This window comes from Xyrauchen texanus, chromosome 12, assembly GCF_025860055.1.
Source record: "Xyrauchen texanus isolate HMW12.3.18 chromosome 12, RBS_HiC_50CHRs, whole genome shotgun sequence".
NCBI lineage: Eukaryota > Metazoa > Chordata > Actinopteri > Cypriniformes > Catostomidae > Xyrauchen > Xyrauchen texanus.
Window position 1 is genome coordinate 19,595,913 of NC_068287.1, and position 20,190 is coordinate 19,616,102.

Sequence of the window (20,190 nt, forward strand, 5' to 3'; positions counted from 1 at the left end):
TTATTTCTTTACATTTATCATACATTTTCATTACAAGGTTATTTTAATTACTATTTAAGAAATATATTAATAAATTTACTTTAAACGCCTTTAGTTAAGATTCACACCACTCCAATTTTATTTATAAATAAAGAAAATAGATAGATTGAACAATTTATACTGGTAAGTATTTATGGGACATTTTAATCAAAATAAAGCAAATACAGTTGGATAAAATTATAGAAATCTATGTCTTGTTTATGCATCAGCCATAGGAAATTTGCAAGGGCAATATATTATCAGCCTTTATGAATAATTTTTTTTTTTTGCGTGGCCTAAAGTTTACTAAGCTAAAAGAGGAGAAAGATGTGCTATAACCCACCTATTTGTTTTCTCCAATGTGAACGGAGAAGTTTGTAATTTTTCGTGCCACAAGTCTTTTTATTTCCACAATGAATATTTGCTTGTGGTAGCTCATTATTACTGTAGGCTGCCTCCCGCACTCGCGTTCATTCTCAACATCTGTCATTTTCTGTATTTGTGATCCGTCTTATTATAGGCCTATTTGACAAAATCCATCTTTCTTATAAATGTTAGCCTATCCTCATGATGGAGTGCTATTGGAGCAATGAAAATGCTGATGTCCCGACTTTCAGAGAGAGAGGAAAAGATGCTCCTCTGTGTTTAGCTTCTATTCCGTAAACACTCCCGTAACGCAAGTCACCGCAAACACTCCCATAACGTGAGTCACATTCACTGATCGGGACAATTGGGATCACAGTTGGCTACGATTTATATCATTCAGTCTGACATAATGTCGCTCAGTGTGCCATGGCGATATCAATGCGTTCATATCGTGCAGTCTGACAAGCAACAATCGTGAAGGACTATTATAAATCGTACAGTGTGCACCCGCCTTTAGGTGTTCAAAAGTGTCAAAAACTTTTTGGGGCCACTTTATAGTGAGTTATTTGATATTTCAATTGTAATAAATAGAAGTGGTTAGTAAAAGTTGCTTGTAAAATTGGGCAAAAAAAAGAATTTCCCATTCTGGAAGAGGGTAAAGAGGCAGTGATTTGGGGCTCCATAATATGTGTGACCAGTAGGGATGTAACGGTTTCATGATTTACCTCGGTTTTAAAACAGACGGTTTTCGTACCGTTGATGACATCTCATTCGCGGTGTTGCATTAATATAGTCTTTTAATTTTTTCGGAACTTTTCTAAAATCAAAATCAGTTCAAATGACACAGAATTTGCTACATTTACACCGCATCATATATACTTGACGTGATAATATAAATCTCTATTTTGCGACTTCCTCACTTTACATTCAACCATCATTCCATTGTTAAGATGACACACGTTTTGTGAGTGTAGCGTAACGCAGCATTGCACAGCGTAGCACACAGACACGTCGAAGCCTGAATCTTTATTTCCCCCCACCAAAGTCCATAGTGTGGGAACACTTTGAATATGTTAAAGACCCAGGTGGTACCACCTATGTTTCTCAATTACCAGTTTGTAAGGTTTGTCAAAATGTGTCGGCTCAGGCAGGAAACACTTCAAACCTGAAGCACCATCTCCGCAAGCATCATCCCACGAAATTTACGGAGATGAATGTAAGTGAAAATACAGTATATATGATAATAAATTATAGACCCCCTTTCATAAAATACACCAGATACAATACAGTTTTACATTATTTGTAATATAAACGGATTTAAGCATTTATAAATGCAACGTTATGATGCGGCATCTGTTTTTTCATAACTATATTTGGTTATAGTTCCCCCAAAAATATTCTCATCATTTACTCACCTTCATGCCATCCCAAATGTGTATGACTTTCTTTCTTCCGCAGAACGCAAAGATTTTTAGAAGAACATTTTCTCCACTCTGTAGGTCCATACAATGCAAGTGAATGGTGACCAGACCTTTCAAGCTCAAAAAGCACATAAAGGCTGCATGAAAGTAATCCATAAAACTCCAGTTTAATTTTTTCGGTGACAAGTCCTTTTTACTGTAAATCTCCACTTTTGCATTCTTTCATATTTTGAAAGTTGAGATTTATGGTAAAAAAGGACTTGAAATATTGATCTGGTTCTCACCCACACCTATATCATATCGCTTCATAAGACATGGATTAAACAACTGCTTTTTATGGATTACTTTTATGTGGCCTTTATGTGATATTTTGAGCTTCAATGTTTTACTAACCATACACTTGTATCTTATGGACCTACAGAGCTGAGTTTTATTTTTGGGTGAACTATCCCTTTAATTGCAGCACAACAGTGGGCCAATATGTTTAATGCTACTAATAATAATAATAAAAAAATGTATACAGTACTAAATAAGGTTTACAGAATGCTTTAGGCATACAGTAAATAAACTGTGATACTGTAGCAAACAATTGATTGCACTGGAAAAAAACACCAATAACCGCAAATGAATAATTTTCAATAGGTATATTTTAGAATCAAACTAAATTACAAAAGCAACCAATTACTGAATCAAATCAGCAACTGAACTGTTAACCTGGCCATTAATCATTACAAATTATTCGTTTTTGTTTTTGCTAAATTAAATTTCATAAATCTTAAAATAATAATAGAAAAGAAATGGTGTATGGTATAAAATTAAATGGCAGTAGGGAACGTCTTTTTTTTTAGTCTAGATTTAGCAATAACGAAATAATTAACTATGCACCTTAGTATCGTGATACCGTAATACCGTGGTATTTTTTGTGACGGTTATCATACCGTGAAAATCTTATACCGTTGCACCCCTAGTGACCAGTGATGGTGTTGAGCAGCAGGGTGATGGGTGCGCTTGCTCCTTCAGGGATCTGAACAGTGTGAGCTGTGAGGAGCTGGGCCCTTTGCCGCCCGGTTGGGAGATCAGGAGCACTGTGTCAGGAAGAATTTATTTTGTCGATCACAATAATCGAACCACGCAATTCACTGACCCCAGGTTACACCACATCATAAGGTAAAACCCCACACTTTACTGCAGCTCCGCTCATGACATCTGATTACTCACCCCAGCTCACACCCTCTTAAATTATCTTTCATTAGATCATGTTATTTTTTTCACCACAATGAACAAATCAGACTTGTGTAATTAAAGTTGCTAGTAATTAAATCAGCTATTGTAATTAAAGAGTAATTGCTTGCTCATATGTGTTTATTAATTTAATTCTCAACATTTATTTAATGCTTAATTGTCCCTAATGAGATTGTAACCCAAATAATGCATGAAAATTTCATGGTCCAGTGCTTTAAAGCGATAGCTTACTCACCTTCATGTTATTCCAACTTTATTTCTTTTGTGAAACATAAAAGGAGATGTAAGGCATAATGCTTCCACAGTCACATAAAAGTGAATGTTGACGAAGGCTAACATTTTGCCTACGATCTCCTTTTGTGGAAAGTCATATGGTTTGGAAGGAAATGAGGGTTAGTAAATCATGACAGAATTTTTATTTTTGAGTGAATTATTCCTTTTACTAAAACGTCATATTTGACAGAGATTTATTGTGTGTTGTTTGTGTGTGCTCATGGTGAGCAGCCAACACTCTCAGGTTAAGGAGTCGAGCCAGGCTTTGCCCTTGCAGATGGAGGTTGGTGTGGAGGAGGGTGATGGGGAGTTACCGGTGCGTTATGAAAGAGATCTGGTCCAGAAGCTCAAGGTTCTCCGCCATGAGCTCTCCCTGCAGCAGCCTCAGGCGGGACACTGCCGTATAGAAGTGTCCCGCGAGGAGATCTTTGAGGTAACTGCAGTCAAAAATCTGGATAATACCCGTCAATTTATATATGTTTATTTTCTGTATCACTTTAGGTAAGTGTGTTTATTATTTTCAAGAAAGTCATCATGAAAAACAAAACTGACCTTATTTGCTCAGTGTGGCAGGCCAGGCGGGGCGGAGCAATAACGGAGAGGAGTGAGGCCAAGGTGTGCATCTGGGGCGAATGATCTTGCCCAGCTGTGAGAGATGACGGCATGAGTAGGCGGGATAAAGCCGGGAGCAGAGCTGTAGTCGAGAGAGAGAGAGACATCTTGAAGCTCTGTGTGTTTGTTTTGCTGTGTTTCGTTTGATGTGGCGTTTGGATTAAAGTTTGTTGAATGTTCATCCGGCTCCAGCTTCCTCCTTTCCTGACCGAACAGAGATCTTTCACACTGGTGCCGAAACCCAAGAAAGGAGGAAACTGGAGCCGGATGCAGCTTCAAGATGTCTCTCTCAGCATCTCTTTCTCGACTGCAGCTCTGCTCTCAGCTTTTTCCCCCACCTACTCACACCATCATCACTCACAGCTGGGCAAGATCATTCTCCCCAGGTGCACACCTCGGACTTGCTACTCGCCATCCTCGCTCCGCCCCGTCTGGCCTGCCACACTCTCATAATACACGTTCTTGCTCTTAATGTGCATGATTCATTGTTGCACCTTATTCCAAAGGATAAAAGTTTAGTCTTCATAATGTTTCATTAAAGGGTAATAACTTACTCACTAAAATTACTTTCCTTTTCGGCTGACATCACATCGGCCATACTTGCCATTGGTTAACCTTCCCCAATAGTCAAATAGCTATATAGGCATTGTTTTAGGCTACTGTTGTTAACAATGGAGCTTTTATAATATCTTGCCAACAGGTAATGCTAATGTAAAGGTTAAAGAAATAATAGCAAATAAGTATAGATTTGAAAAAGAAGCTTTACCATGAAGTCTCCTAAAAGTGTCAGCTAGCCTTGTTTCAGAGGGGAGTATTTCCACTATCAACTGCAAACATGCATTCAGGTCTTTACTCTGGTATGGAAAGCTATCTTTTCACTGTCCTATCATTTCCCATTGGATAAAAGTAAGTACCACCCTACATGTTTCACTTGGAACTATGGATTTTAAATGGGCTGTGAATATGGTTTCATGTTGACTTTATTATCTAATTCCACTTTTACCAGCATCAAATACACAACACTGTATACTTTGTCCAATGTAATATACTATTTATTTACAGTTGGTGTCACTGCTCTAAGTGCAGGGCTTTATATCTGTTATATAGGAGTCTTATAGGCAGATCATGAAGATGAGACCTAAAGACCTGAAGAAACGTCTGATGGTAAAGTTCAGAGGAGAGGAGGGGCTGGACTATGGTGGAGTTGCTAGGTAACATGTCTGTTTCATGCAAAAGGTTCTCATTAATTAATTGCCCGTCTAGAATAGACGTGACTTTAAAATGTCAACAATTTACCCGAGTCATGTTCATTATATTGCCTTTACGTTGAACTACAGCCAGTGTGGCCCAGATATGAGCATCTTATCAAAAATATGACTTCTATGTATGATTTTCCTATCTTTTTTTCTAGGGAATGGTTATATCTCCTCTGCCATGAAATGCTGAATCCATACTATGGTCTGTTTCAGTACTCCACTGATAATATCTACACATTACAGATCAATCCGGACTCATCTATCAACCCTGTAAGTCATGCAGCAACTTCACTCCTAAACAAGACCCTCTCTAGAAATCATTAGATGATGAAGAAATTACAATAAAAGGTTATAGGTCTCAATTGTAAATAATTTTTCTGTTAGCATTTTTGGGCCAGTCGTTAAAATATGTACTTGTCTTGCACACACAAAGTATACAATTTTATTTTTCGCAACATATTTTATATGTGTCAATAAAAATTCATTTAGATTTTTTATTATACAACAGTTATTTCCGGCCCTCGGATCTGATTTGACAAGAGGCATTCCAAGAGTGCTGATAGCTTACACAACCATCAGCACTGGGACGCTTTATTGTTTGTATCACTCTGCTTGTGTTTGTGAATTTTCATTCATCCCAGTGACATTAAAGATTTGAGCCAGTAGGTGGCGACAAAAGACTGTGTTGTGTGTGCTAGGAACAAGTTCAGCTGAACTGTGTTGTCATTCAGAGCGCAAATTTCTTTGAAGTCATCCAGAATTGTCTCTCACTCCATAATTCCTTAACTATACCTGAGAAATGAGTTAAAATAACAGCTTCAGCATTATTGCCTATCACTGTGTGTCGTGACAGACAGGGTAATCAAACATGCTCAGGGCGTGGTGGAAGAGAAAACGCTTTCTGTGTTGGTTTCAAGAGATCCACATGAATTGTACAAGAATGACAGTGCCGTCCTCCATGTTTTCTATCTGACAACAAAACACTTGAACATGAGTGAAATTCTCATAGGATAATTCTGATAGCACGAATGGCACCATGTCATTCTTTCAATTTTAACAAAACCTCATCTATGTTAGCGAGCTAAATAATGTTACCTTATTAAAATTTTAATCAGCTTAATATGTGACGGAAAATGAAATGTAGTGACAGTGCAGCACTGGCCTCGAGCGATCCTTATTGTTGAGCCCTGTGGTCTGCTTCCTAGCCCTGATTGCAAATGGCCTTCATGTGTTTTTAGGTTGTCCTAAGGGTTCCTGTGCTTCTTCTCACGTGCCCTCTGCTGTTGTGTGTTTTTTTTTTTTTTTTTTTTTTTTTTTTAGGACCACTTGTCTTACTTCCACTTTGTTGGGCGAATTATGGGTCTGGCTGTTTTCCACGGGCACTACATAAATGGAGGTTTCACGCTGCCCTTCTATAAGCAACTCCTGGGGAAGCCCATCCAGCTTTGTGACCTTGAGACGGTGGACCCAGAGCTGCACAAGAGCCTCGTCTGGATCCTGTGAGTCCACAGATTATTTAACCATATTAAATAATGTCAGAGACATTCTATATCTGTTCAAATACCAAATGAGCCGCCTACGTTGGCAGCAAGTGGTTATTTTTGTGGTTATCGGAGTATAGAGTCATTAGCTTGGCAACAGTTAATGTCAGACTCTATTGGAATCAACTATGAGAAATAGTTGGGTCTCTCATGTTTGTGTGACACACCTAAGTGAGCGTTATTGGAGTTGTTGCCAAAGTAGAACATTTCAAATCAGTCACTTATGAGGTCCCATTTTGGATTGTATGCTATCTTAGACTGACAAGCTATATTCCTTGTTGTCTGTCTACATAGGTGACTTCTAAGTTCTGTGCTGTTGATGTAAAACAATTATTAAAATAGGTAAAATTATTTATTTTACCTATGCTTTGCAGAGAGAATGACATCACATCTGTTCTGGACCATACATTCTGCGTAGAACATAATGCTTTCGGCAAATTCCTTCAACATGAGCTAAAACCAAATGGCAAGAACATCCCAGTCACAGAGGAGAACAAGAAAGAATATGTCAGGTATGAGATGCAACCATTGTGGACTAACAAGGCATAACTAATTTTTAACCCTGTCTCAGAGTAAATCTGCCACCAGAGGGCAGCAGTCATCCTGGTTACAGGAGCTTGGCACCATAGGAGCACAGTTGACCGATGGTGTTCTTCAGGTTTCATTGCGGTTCTCTAATGATTGATTGGGTCTCTTTCAGGTTGTATGTCAACTGGAGATTCATGCGAGGTATTGAGGCCCAGTTCCTTGCCCTGCAGAAGGGCTTCACTGAACTCATCCCACAGCATCTGCTCAAGCCTTTTGACAACAAGGAACTTGAGGTACTCCAGTCAGGATATTTATTATTATTTTAGTTCAATTTATTTTTAAAATTTGTTTCCAATTTCCCATTTCTTTAACTTTTTTTTTTTATCTTGTTATGTCACGCAACAACATCCACATATTTTTATGCAAATTTCAGGATATTGCAACATCAAAATGTGAATAATATTTCCAAAATGTGCATAACATTGTTCAGTAAGAAGACACTTGCATAAACTTTGATGGAAACACATTTAGCAAATAAACCTTAGATGTGCATCAAAGTCATGTTACTGAATAATTTGTTCAGAACTGAACTAACCAGTAGATTAATATGATCACATAGCATCTCAAATGTTGCTCTAGTCATTTAGAAATTCTAGAGCCAAAGCTTTTCATCAAAATGTCTGACCCATAGTGGCTACAAGTTCCAATTCTATTTTGTGCCTACAGTGAGTTTGCACTAGTATCTGGATTCTTCCTGATATAAATAATATTAGATTGTAAATGTGTGTTTGTCAGAGATGCGACTTAGCATTTAGCGCACACACTACTGACTCATTGAATCCTTATGCTCAAATTGTTTGAATCCGACACAAAGTCGTGTCCCAATCCTGTTCGCCCTTGTTCTCCTCATCGTCTTCTGTCATCCACTTTGAATATCAATAAAAGAAAATGACTGGCTTATAAAAGTGTTTTTATGTGCATCTATGCATTGTAGCTGATCATCGGTGGTTTGGGGAAGATCGATCTGAACGACTGGAAAGCCAATACACGACTGAAGCATTGTGTGGCTGACAGTAACATAGTGAAGTGGTTCTGGCAGGCAGTTGAATCGTTTGATGAGGAAAGGAGAGGCAGACTGCTACAGTTCGTCACAGGCTCCACACGTGTTCCTCTACAAGGCTTCAAAGCACTGCAAGGTGGCTAATGGATAAGCCATGTGCACTCTCAGTACACTTGATATATGATGCATAGAACTTGTTGAAATCTTTACTTCCTAGTCTGCCATTTTTTTGTTTACATTAAGTTATAAATTCCCTAGAGTACCTTGTAAAATTTACTAAATTTGTGTAGCATTAATAATGCTCGGTTTTGTTTCAGCATGGCGATTTGGAGAACAGTGATAACTATAATGTATCTTTGTAAGGTTCTACAGGTTCTGCAGGACCAAGACTCTTCACTATTCATTTAATTGATGCCAACACAGAGAACCTGCCCAAAGCCCACACTTGGTAAGATGTGGCTTTTTAACACTTAAAACTACTAGATATTGTGTTGAAGTTGTGTTGCGCTTACCTAATATAAATTTATTTATTTATTAAAAGCAAATTCTGGGTTAAAAAATTAAGCACCATCAACAGATCTATAGCATGCTGACAATTACCACAGAATATAATTTTGACTTGTTTATCAAAATTAAAATATTCTGTTACAGAGATGCTCTTACAGTGGAATTCAGTTGGGCAAGGCATTGCACTGGAATAAACAATAAAATATTTAAAAAGAAGTGTAGCCACAAGATGTGTGTTTACTAGGGGTTAGTGTTTTTGCTGATTTAATCTGTGCCAATAAACCACAATAAAAAAATATTTAAAAATTTTAAATCCTGTTAGCTCATGTTAGTCTCTGTTTGATTTTGCTGCCCAGTCTCATTAAGGAATTATGTTTTAGCACGTTCATTTAAAACTCTGGTTAATCAGTTATTGGCTTTGTTCCTACACCCTAGTTATCGGTATCTGCAAAAATCCAATATCAGCCGACCTCTAGCGTTAACCTGTTGAAGCTCATAGTCTACTGCCCAAAAATGTTAATGTTGACAAATCATACAGATGTATAATTTGTCAACATTATTGAATTTTTTGGACAGTAGACTGTATAGTAAATGTGAACGAAAGCAAAGTGACGTCAGGCCTGTGGTGGGGTGGCATGAGCTTTAACTGGTTTTAACATGAGAAACATGTTGAAATCACTTATTACACTGACCTCTGGAATACTCTATTATGATTGGGCAATGGCGCCATCTAGCAGTCAAATTATTATAACAACTGTACATCTGGGGATTGAGACAGACGTCATCTTTTCTTATTGTATCACTTTGTGATCTTTCCAAGTAAGCTAATGAAAATAATTTCAAATAAATTCAAGATTTCATCTGCATTTAGTTGTTTATTTGGCAATTAGTCTTATAATAAGATGGATAATGAGCAGTCAGACTACCATTTTCACAAAATAAACTCACTTGTTCTAATAGCATAATTTCAATGCAAATCAGTATTTTATTTCCATTTACTTTTTGCCAAGTGGTCTTGTTATAAGCTGTATAATGAGCAGTCTGAGAACCATTTTCACAAAATAAATACCAACAGAACTGACACAAACCAGCTTTTAGCTAATAATTTTTTTTTTTTGTTCTTGCATAATAGCATAATTCTAATGCAAATAAATATTTTATGTTAATTTACTTATTTATTTGCCAATTGGTCTTGTAATAAGCTGGATAATAAGCAGTCAGACCTCTGACACAAACCAGAGGTTTTTTCCTCCTCACATAATAGCATAGTTCCAACGCAAATCAATATTTTATGTTGATTTATTTATTTGGTATTAGTTTTATAATAAACTGGATAATGAGCAATTAGATGGTAATTTTCACATAATAAACCAACAGAACGGCAACGCAAATCAGATGTGTAAATCAGTTATTCAGCAATTTCTTTTTTCTTTCACATATAAACAGAATTTCAATGCATTTCATGTCCATTTATTTATTTAGTAGCCATGTAATAAGTGAGAGGATGTACAGTCAGGTGATTGTTATCATAAAATAAACCTGTTCAGGGGGATGGAGTCCTCCGCTTGGCGTTGGGTCCTTATCACCCTGTCGAGGTTTATTCTGCAATTACAAATGGCTGACTTTACATGATCCTTTACTTACCTTGTCGTTGCAATGTTCTATACATTTTTCAACTCCTGCCACAGCCATATATATCTAAATACCAATAAATAGGGTAACTTTCACATGATGTGTGCAAGGATATCAGGAAGGGACTGTTTACATAGTTCAGCTCACAGAAATGACAGCAACATATAACCAGAAGTTAAACCAAATACTCTTGCTGTCAAAAGGATGATTTTGACAACTTTAATTTGAAATTATATAATTAATATTCATTTGAAAAAATTATATAAACACTTAAACATACTGCACATTTCTGCTTTTACACCCTCCAGTATATCTTCTAATAAGTGTTTGTTTTTACAAAACATGGGAAGGAGTCAAAAATCTTTTCCGTTGTAATCAACAGCATTCCATGGATTCTGTTGATTGAGCTGGATGTGTATTTAACCCAGAACCTTCCCTTATAAGTAATACCTTAGAAGTTGGTGTGGTGTAAAAACTGAACCCTGATTTCCTCTTATTTTCCCAGCTTCAACCGGATTGACATCCCGCCTTATGAGTCATATGAGAAGCTCTATGAGAAGCTCTTGACTGCTGTGGAGGAGACATGTGGCTTTGCAGTGGAGTGAGCAAGTGCCCTGTCCAGCCAGCCAGCAATGGCAGCAAACCCACCAAACAGCCCCACACATCCCCCTCACCCCCTCCCCTTTTCCAGGACAGATAGACTGGTGTCTACTGACAGACTTTAGCATCACCCGCCACCCTGAAACCCTGGACTGTAATGGAGGGGAGCAAACACCCAAGGACAGGAACTCTTCAAAGACTAATCCCTCATGGCGTGATTCAGGAATTGTTTTCTCATTACTATAAAGTTCCAGAGAACTCTGATCAACGTTTCTCCTTGTTTGTTTTTGCAAAACAAAATTGACAATTTTCTTTGTCACTGAAACGGTGGGTTGATAGTTAGAGTCTCAATACAGGTTTGTGCTGCTCGGCTGCAGTATGCAGAGCCTTACGGAGCCTGTGATCTACATGAAGTAGAGCTAAAATAAGGAATAATTTAAAGGGATGGATCACACAAAAATGAAAATTCTGTCATCATTTACCCAACCTAATGCAGTTGCAAACCTGTATGATTTTCCATCTTCTGTGGGGCACAAACAGAGTTGAAAGGCTGAATGTTAGACTGTTAGTGAATGGTGACTGAGGTTGTTATTCTTCCTAACGTCTCCTTTTGTGTTCCACAGAAGAAAGTCATATGTTTTGGAGCAACATTTTTGGGTGCACTATCTGTTTAACATACACAAAGCCTGTGATCATTAAACCAGTTTACCTAAAGCAAATGTGTCTTGAAGGAACTGGAGGACAGGTGGTCTTCATTGTCATGCTCAGTATGTACGCAGTGTCTCCACTTATTTTTGTTGTTTTCTTGATTGCATTTCAGTGGTTGCATTAAGTGGCTCTTGTACCATCATCATTCTCCATGTTGCAGTTTTTTAACTTGATTGCTTGAAATGTAGTAGTAAAATGTTTGTTTGTTAGCTTAATGGCAAGACTTAGACCTACTTTGGGAGCTGGGAATGTAACAGTGCCTGTGAGTTCCTCACCTGATGCTCAAAGATGATGTGCAGTGTAGAGAAGGTCAGAAAGCCCTGTCAGCAGTGTCCGCATTATCCCGAGATTGTCCATATTTCATTTTTTTACTTTGTTTTATCCCGTGAGCATTCCTCCATTATCAACAAAAGAACTACATTTTAAAAGAAATGTTAAATGAATAGTGTTTTAAAATGCAGATTTTAAAGCAACTTTTCTGACAATTTCTTGAACAACTTTCTGTTGCATTGGGATCTCATAGACCTAAACTGGACTCATAATATTAGTTTTTGTGTCATACTAGTGAAGAAATGCGAAGAGAACTGTTTAAGGCGAGTGACTTTTTGTCCTTAATTTTCCCCAAATTAATATTGCCGTTATCTGACGGTGACTTAGCATTAACTATTTTATCTTGTCTCGCAATGGTTTCTTATGAAATTCACCTCTAGACTGTTATTCGCATATCTCTGTAACCGTTGAAACCACTGCTTGGAGTAACACAATCAAGCACTTTCACCGGCACATGTACAATCACCCCTCATTTCTATTCCACAGACAGCCATGTGGTGTTTGTTTCCCATAAAGACGTGCTGATGGCTCCACTACATCTTGTCCTTTGTGATTGTCTTCAAACTCTGAAGTATGGCAGGTTAATTCCAGGTTAGGTTCAGGGTTTTTCTAGTTAAAGTACAGGGAGGCTTTTCGGATTTCATTATGTAGTGCTTGATGTGCATGGCATCAGATTATTCTTTGTAAACGTAAAGAATGAGCCAACCTCAGTGTTTCTTCAACCACTTTTTATCTTAATCCTTTTTTTTTTTTTTTTTTTTTTTTACCAATTATTTATTACCATGTAATGTCCTTTTAATTATTGCTGCTATTACCATTATTCCCTAGTTTTCAAAGAAGACAGAGTTCTTGTGAAAGCTGTACACTAATCTCTTTTATGATATGTATGAAATAAAGTATTTAAACCTGCTGCTAATTCTTAAAGAGGTTATGGGGATGGGAAACCTGACCTTTGACCTGGATGGAGTTAGCGAGTGATGTAGGCTGGGCCCTGGTGGTCATGTTCATATTTGTGATATATGCAATAAAATCCATCACCTTTATATTCTTGGTTCAGTCTTAAAACGTCACTTTTTCTCACTTGGATCAGATTGGTCAGAATTTGTCTTTTTGACTTGTTTTCCAAAAAGACTGTGAATGCCTAGAGTGGTGAACCGTTTTAACTCAAGAGGTGATGTTAAATGTCGTGTAATTGTGGGAATGGTTAGTGAGCTTGAAGATGAGTATGGGCTTTGCCTGAAGTTACAATTGTTTTCATATTTCTCTAAGAATAATGTTTTCCAAGTAATGTGACCAGTCTCATCACATTGTACAATTATTAGGTCCTGAATGTCATGGTTTATTCGATGCAAGAGTAATGTAACTTACTATGTACTAAACATTTCTGAAAAAAAATCAGTGTAAATAAGATTATATTAAAGAAACTAAATTGCAAATTGTCTCTTTCTTTTTTTGTCTTGGGTTACATAGTTCCGATAGTTTAAAGTAAGGTTTTATTTTTTTATTTCTTGAACCAAAAATAAACCAACTGCTTACTTTGATATTATAAGCATAACTATGCATTGTTCCAGGTTTTATTTCTTTATTCAAAAGGAACAGGTCGCTTGTCTAATATATGGCTTAGGACGTAATGTCCTTTGGCACCTGTGCTGAGAGCTCAAGCAGAGCCTTGTGTCTGGGGTTTCACAGTCCAGCCATTTGCAAGACTGGCTTTTAATCTTGAAGTAAATTCAGAATTGGGAGGACTCTCCTGTCATAAAAAATCCATAAATGCCAACTTTTCACCATTAATTTCTTTGCCATTCTTTTTATAATGATTGGCCTCATGGGACCAATGGGACTTTTTCTGTTTGCATCTTTTGCTATATGTTGATGATTTACAGTATAGTATAAATACTACAGGTTTAAAAATGATATACATAAACCCTAATGTTGTCATTACTGATAGACTTTAGATGTTAATTCAAATGATTGCGTACACAATTGAGGCTATGGGGGATACCCATAATCCCTTGCAGTTCATGTTTTTTGATTGATATATGTAATGGTGTACATTTCAAGTAATGGTGACATCACACAAAAAAACTAATTACAAAAAAAAAAAAATCTTTGAATACTTAACTATTTAAATGCCTCCATAAGTTCTATTAGACCAAAGAAACGTAATTAAATATATCAACTGCAAGATATATTTAATTATGTTTCTTTGGATTAAGTGATCCGTGTCCCCTTTGGTCAAGTTGGACCATGTTAACGTTATCTCGGTTCTCTTTGTACATGTGCAACTGAAGTACAGACAGGTACGTATTCGTTTCTGTGGAGAATTAAGTATTTTTTTATGATTTCATTTGCAATTAAATTCAAATTAAGTAGAAACAATATTTAAATGGCAAATTTTGAGTTTAGTCTACTTGCATCTAGTCACCTTTACTTAAATAGTTAAGTTCATTCAATGCCAAGTTAAGTTAAATTAATTGCACAAGTTTTGTAGATGTCATTACTCAATTCAGTTGAGGGAACGAGTTTACTCAATAGAGTTGTCAACTTATTAGAGTTTTCAGTGTATGATTTTCATGTAATGTTTTGTTAAGCAGGGAAACACTATAGCATACAGACTGAATATAAAAATATATATATTTATATATATGTATGTATGCATATGTGTGTGTGTGTGTGTGTGTGTGAAATGCATTAGTCTTGAACTAACTATCAACAACATTTATTCATATTGGTTACTGTTAATTTATGAAACAACAGTTAATTTTTGGTTAGTTCATAATGCTAATGTTAATATGTACAACTTTTTAAAATCTATTCGTATATGTTGAAATTATATGTTGAAGTATTGTTCATTGTTAGTTTTTGTTAACAATGTATATGATTGTTAATGAATACAACTTTATTGTAAAACGTTTCCAACAATATAGCAGTATATAGACCTATAAACAGTTACAAATAATAACCCTCAGTTATGACATCTTAATTGCCACTAAAACACTTTTGAAAGACAAATGACCATGAATGTCATTTGACCGCACACTGTAGTAAAATTAGGAATAGGTATTAATTAGGAATACATCACTAAATGAACTGTCTCAACTTAAGTTTGCTGTCTTTTCCACTATAAAATAAGTCTGGACATTTTTATGAGACGATGACATAAACATGAATAACCCTACCAAAGAAATAACTGCAGTATCCTTGAAGGGTTTTTTCCCCCCTTCTTAAAAATTGCTTTCCCTTAGAACATTTTGAAAGCTATATCCATAGAGAAAAGGAACTAGAAGAGACAGCCGTGCTAATGTGTGAGCCAATACAAAACTGATTTTTATGCAGTTTCAGGGGTGGTTGCTAGGGTGTTGCCTGGTGGGTGTTAGCGAAAAGAGCACAGCTCTTTGTCTTTGTGATATTCTTATGACAAACACCAAAATATAAATATGAGCAATAGTAACAATGCTTTCTTTAAAAAAAAAAAAGCTCCACTAATAAATGTTGTAAGGCTCATAGAAATATGCAGTACCTTTATGCAGAAGAGTGAAATGCCATCGTTTATTTAGTCTCAAAAACATTGACTAAAAAAAAAAAAAAAAACTGAGTGAATGAAACTATTCCTCCCCGAGATCAATGCATAACGGACTTGTAATTGTCAGGCTGATGTATAACAGAGCATTTGGTTTGGCAGAGGTGTGTTATTTGTAAAGTCTGTCCTCACATGCGCACAGAAAATAAGAAGGCAAGAGGTCTCCATCATAGTCCTGCCGGTTTGCTTTTAGGAACTCGAGTGAGTTTTATAAGCAAGATAAGATCAAAGCTTGGTGTTTGTGCATCATGTTTATTACAGACAGGCATATGCAAGTAAATCACAAGTGTAGTCATAATTGTCTACACAGCCTGTCTGAATTACTGGAAATAACAATAAGCACTGCCACATCTGGATTTCAGTTATTTTCATTTTTTTGTCCTGACACACTTACCTGTTATTTGACAATAACTCTTCCAGATGTGGCAGAAATGAGAAACAGAAAATTATTCTCTGATTGCTTAGTACTGAAAAGAACCACCAAAATAGATATCTGGCTTGCTTTCTAAATATCCCATGGTGCTTCATTGTGTTAGATTCAGTCTCTAGAATTCTGTAGATTTACAATGAAAATGCCACTGATACTGTCTGTGCCTGCCGACTACCTTTAGTTTGCCCAGTGGCACAGTTTCAGTCATCTGATAAATGCACAATATTCCATTCATTTAAAATGTCTCTCACCTTCAATAACTTCAGTAACCTTTAATATTTCATTTGGCAAACGGGCATTAACGGTGAGATATATTGGTCAAATAATACATTACATTTGTATACTAAGCCCTTTAAATTATTTTAATGTGTTCCCCTGACTTTTCACCAGATATTAGGTACTGAAGCTTTATGGGTGTCTGTTGTATCACAATGTATGCATAGACTTTTCAGAAATATGACTATTATTAATATAGTAACATTGTTTCTGTTGGTGTCAAATCACTTGGTAGAAAAAGGACAATAAATCCAAATTAAATCTGGTGAGAATACACTTATATTCAATCCTGAAAAAAACTAAAAACATGCCAAATTAGCTGGTTTGATTCAAGTAAAAAAATATGATTACTGAATCAACCTAAATACATCATGCAAAAATAGCTCCTAAAGGACACAATTGCAGGTTATCACTTCTTACAGGCTTTTAGCATGCAGAAATGAATTGCATTTATTCATGAATCTGAGACCCCAGATGGAATTATTGCATATTTTTTATGCATATCTGAAGCGTGTTATCAAGTTGACATTTTATTCATAATTAGCTCTCATTAAATAAGGAAAAGTCATGAAGTTATTAAAATGTTAAGTATGTCTCTCACATCACAAATGGAACATAAGGGGTTAAAGGCAATACAGGCTGGACTTTTGAGGAATTAATTTAAAAATATTTTTTTAACAAAATTAGAGCTTCTATTTCATCCATCCTTTTTATTTTCAAAAACGTCAAACCTAAACCAAGAAATGTAGCACCTTGTTTCCCACCAGGGTTGGTTTTTAAGAGATATTTTATCACTCACAGTTTTTACTGCTCATGTAGCACTTGTTCACAGCAGGACTGGGTCATTGACAGCTGCCAACATACCGAGAGGAAATATTGCAAATGGATACATAATAAACCAAAAGCATTTGAGTCCCAGAGAGAGGGAGAGAGAAAGCTACAACAGTCTACAGGAGCTTACTCAACTGATACAGGTATATCTACTCCCCAATAAACATGTGTCCATCTGCCATAAAATACTTATATTAAAGAATGCAGGGAAAACACTGCCTTAAAGAAATAGTTCACCCAAAAAAACAATTCCCTCATCATCTCAGATGTGTACGACTTTCTTTCTTCTGCTGAACACAAAAGAAGATTTTTCGAAGAATATTTCAGATCTGAAGTTCCTCACAATGCAAGTAAATTGTGGCCAGAACTTTGAAGCTCAGAATAAAATGAATCCATATTACTCCAGTGGTTAAATCAATGTCTTCAGAGGCGATCCAATCAGTTTTGGGTCAAAACAGACCAAAACATGAATTTTCCATTACTGCACATCTTGCATTGCAGTCTCCTTGGCGATCATGATTTCAAGCTCGATTAAACTTCCTAGCACTTAATGCGTGCACAGAGCGCTAGATGGTGCCATCAAGTGTAATCGAGCTTGAAATCATGATCGCCAAGGAGATTGCTGATGACAAGATGTACAGTGAAAATGAAGTCACCCAAAACCAATTAGATCGCTTCGGAAGACATTGACTTTTATGCTGCCTTTATGTGCTTTTTGCAGCATCAAAGTTCTGGCCACCATTCACTTGCATTGTGGGGACATAAAGAGCTGAAATATTCTTCTAAAAATCTTAATTTGTGTTCAGCAGAAGAAAGAAAGCCATATACATCTAGGTTGACATGAGGGTGAGTAAATAATGAGAACATTTTCATTTTGGGGTAAACGCTGCCTTCTTTTTTAAGCTAAATATTTAATGAATTCCTGCTGTTTATTGCTATATTTTGATGCAGACAGTTGTATAAAATATGGTGTTTTCTACATTTTCATTAAGTATATATTTATGTTGTCACCCTATTTCTTTAACCCTTATACAAATTAACAATCTTTCTACTAGTAAAACCGTGGTTTACTCTCGTAATTCTGTTGTAACCATGGTTCATTTTGTGGTTAATATAGTTTTACTACAAATAACATGGTTTAAACTATGGTTACTATAGCAACACCATGGTTAATTTTTGTAAGAGAACATCAGCCAATTAAATATATAACTTTCAGGTGATATTATTTCGGAATGCAGGATTGAATAATATAATACAATTGTTATATATCTACAACTATTTTCTTCATTAATCATACTTTTTAGATTACTAATAGTTTACACATTTTTAATAGTAGCTTGTAGTGTAGTTTCACTAATTTAATGAGCAGTTTGGGACGTTTCTGTTTCAAGCAGATGTTAACAGTACCAGTATTTAGTTGATTCTGTGACTGCTTTAATTTAAAAATAGTTAAAACCAAATGCAGAATTTTGACAGCAGTAAATATAATTTACTAAAACAGATGCCTATATCGGTGGAATCACAGATTGATAGTCACTTATTAGTAGTAATTACACTTTTTATAAGACTGCAGAGTGCAAATGAAGACTTCACCCCAGATAAAGTAATCAGTTACAAGGGAAGTGAATGTGATGACAGGATGCTTTCTCTCTCAGATTGTTTTTGACTTTCTTTTATATCAGGGATATAGACATACTGTATATATTTTCAGTGATATACACTGTGATTTCTGACTGCTTTGTGCACCTGGATTCAAGCACATAAACTGCTGTCATATTTATGACAGTTTCTAGATAACAGCTGCAAGCCGCTGCGACAGGTCTGGAGAACATCACAGAGCAGTGCTTCAGAATGTTCCCTCCTTTAACTTAGATATGCTCCTGCCTTTTCAAACAGTTTCACTCAGTAAGAAGGGTGCAGAAAATTTGACGCAGCGTTTTGGCTCAGGACATCACATGGTGTTTGTGCATTGCATTCAGTCTCAGATTCCTTTCAGCAAAAGCACATCAAATGCAGCCACAGTACTCACACAACAAGCATAAGTCCTCTGAAGCTTATTTGGATCAAACCTTGGCCCATTCCCTCAGATTCTCTCATCATTTGCAAACGAACAACTCTTACTTGCTTTTAAGATAGATCCAATACATGTTTTGCCTATGTGATAGTCAACAAAGTCTTTAAACATGTTTTAATAGACATAAGCTTTTGTTTATGTCTATGGAGAAAATTTGGTTGTGAAAGTGTTTTGAATCTATTTATCATTAATTTGATCAAAATTGTATATGGTTTATGAACTACTTATAACCTTATACCAAATATTAACCAGACAAGCCATTAAGTACAATAATCAAAAAAAAAACTGGGATAATTTATTAAAGCTAGCGTTCTGCACTGCGTTTGTTATTATACTTAACATGGCTCACAGAAAGTCATTAAATGTGTTCCTACTGTAAGTGCATTTTTAAAATCCTAAAGTCCAAATGTATTTGTTATATGCAAAAGAGATTTGTATTTCTCTGTCATACTTTTTGGTGGAATGGACAATCCTACCCAAACAAACAATGTTGCTATTCAAAGACTGCTGAAAATGAGAATGAGGCTCTAGTTTCGTGCTTACTTTCTATTCTTTAGTATGGTTTCAATTTGCTGATGAAAACTTGGAATGAAATTTGAGACTATGCAGACTGTATCCCAATTCAAATATTTAGATTTTATGTTATCTCTTATTTTTTGTGTTTTTTTTTATACATCATTTTTAGTTCCTATTTGTTCTATTAGATCACATCAATAGTTGGATAAAGCAGACATCAGTACAGATTCATTTGCAGAGAAGAGGAAAGTGTCCCCGTCCTCCCTGTTTCTGTCACTGTGTCAGAACTGTGAAGGACATGGAAGGTGAATTATAGACATGGCCGATATGCCAACCACTGTAATCAGTACTGTTGGCAGGGGCGCAAAAATGGGGTATGCTACATATGC

At 36.2% G+C, this 20,190-nt stretch overlaps 1 protein-coding gene across 6 annotated transcripts in view; it reads left to right on the forward strand.

The window, feature by feature from the left end:
* Positions 1-13,523, forward strand: part of LOC127653097 (E3 ubiquitin-protein ligase SMURF1) — a 62,575-nt gene extending 49,052 nt beyond the window's left edge. For 2 of the 6 annotated variants that reach the window (XM_052139608.1, XM_052139611.1), the window contains 10 exons: positions 2,826-2,972; positions 3,552-3,753; positions 5,040-5,143; positions 5,344-5,458; positions 6,509-6,687; positions 7,104-7,241; positions 7,430-7,550; positions 8,252-8,453; positions 8,681-8,765; positions 10,962-13,523. In XM_052139608.1, the coding sequence (XP_051995568.1) occupies positions 2,826-2,972; positions 3,552-3,753; positions 5,040-5,143; positions 5,344-5,458; positions 6,509-6,687; positions 7,104-7,241; positions 7,430-7,550; positions 8,252-8,453; positions 8,681-8,765; positions 10,962-11,061 (1,393 nt within the window). In that variant the 3' untranslated portion in view covers positions 11,062-13,523. The remainder of the gene's footprint in view (positions 1-2,825; positions 2,973-3,551; positions 3,754-5,039; positions 5,144-5,343; positions 5,459-6,508; positions 6,688-7,103; positions 7,242-7,429; positions 7,551-8,251; positions 8,454-8,680; positions 8,766-10,961) is intronic. The other 4 variants (XM_052139609.1, XM_052139612.1, XM_052139613.1 and 1 more) reach the window with 2 other exon arrangements.
* The last annotated feature ends 6,667 nt before the right edge of the window (positions 13,524-20,190 follow it).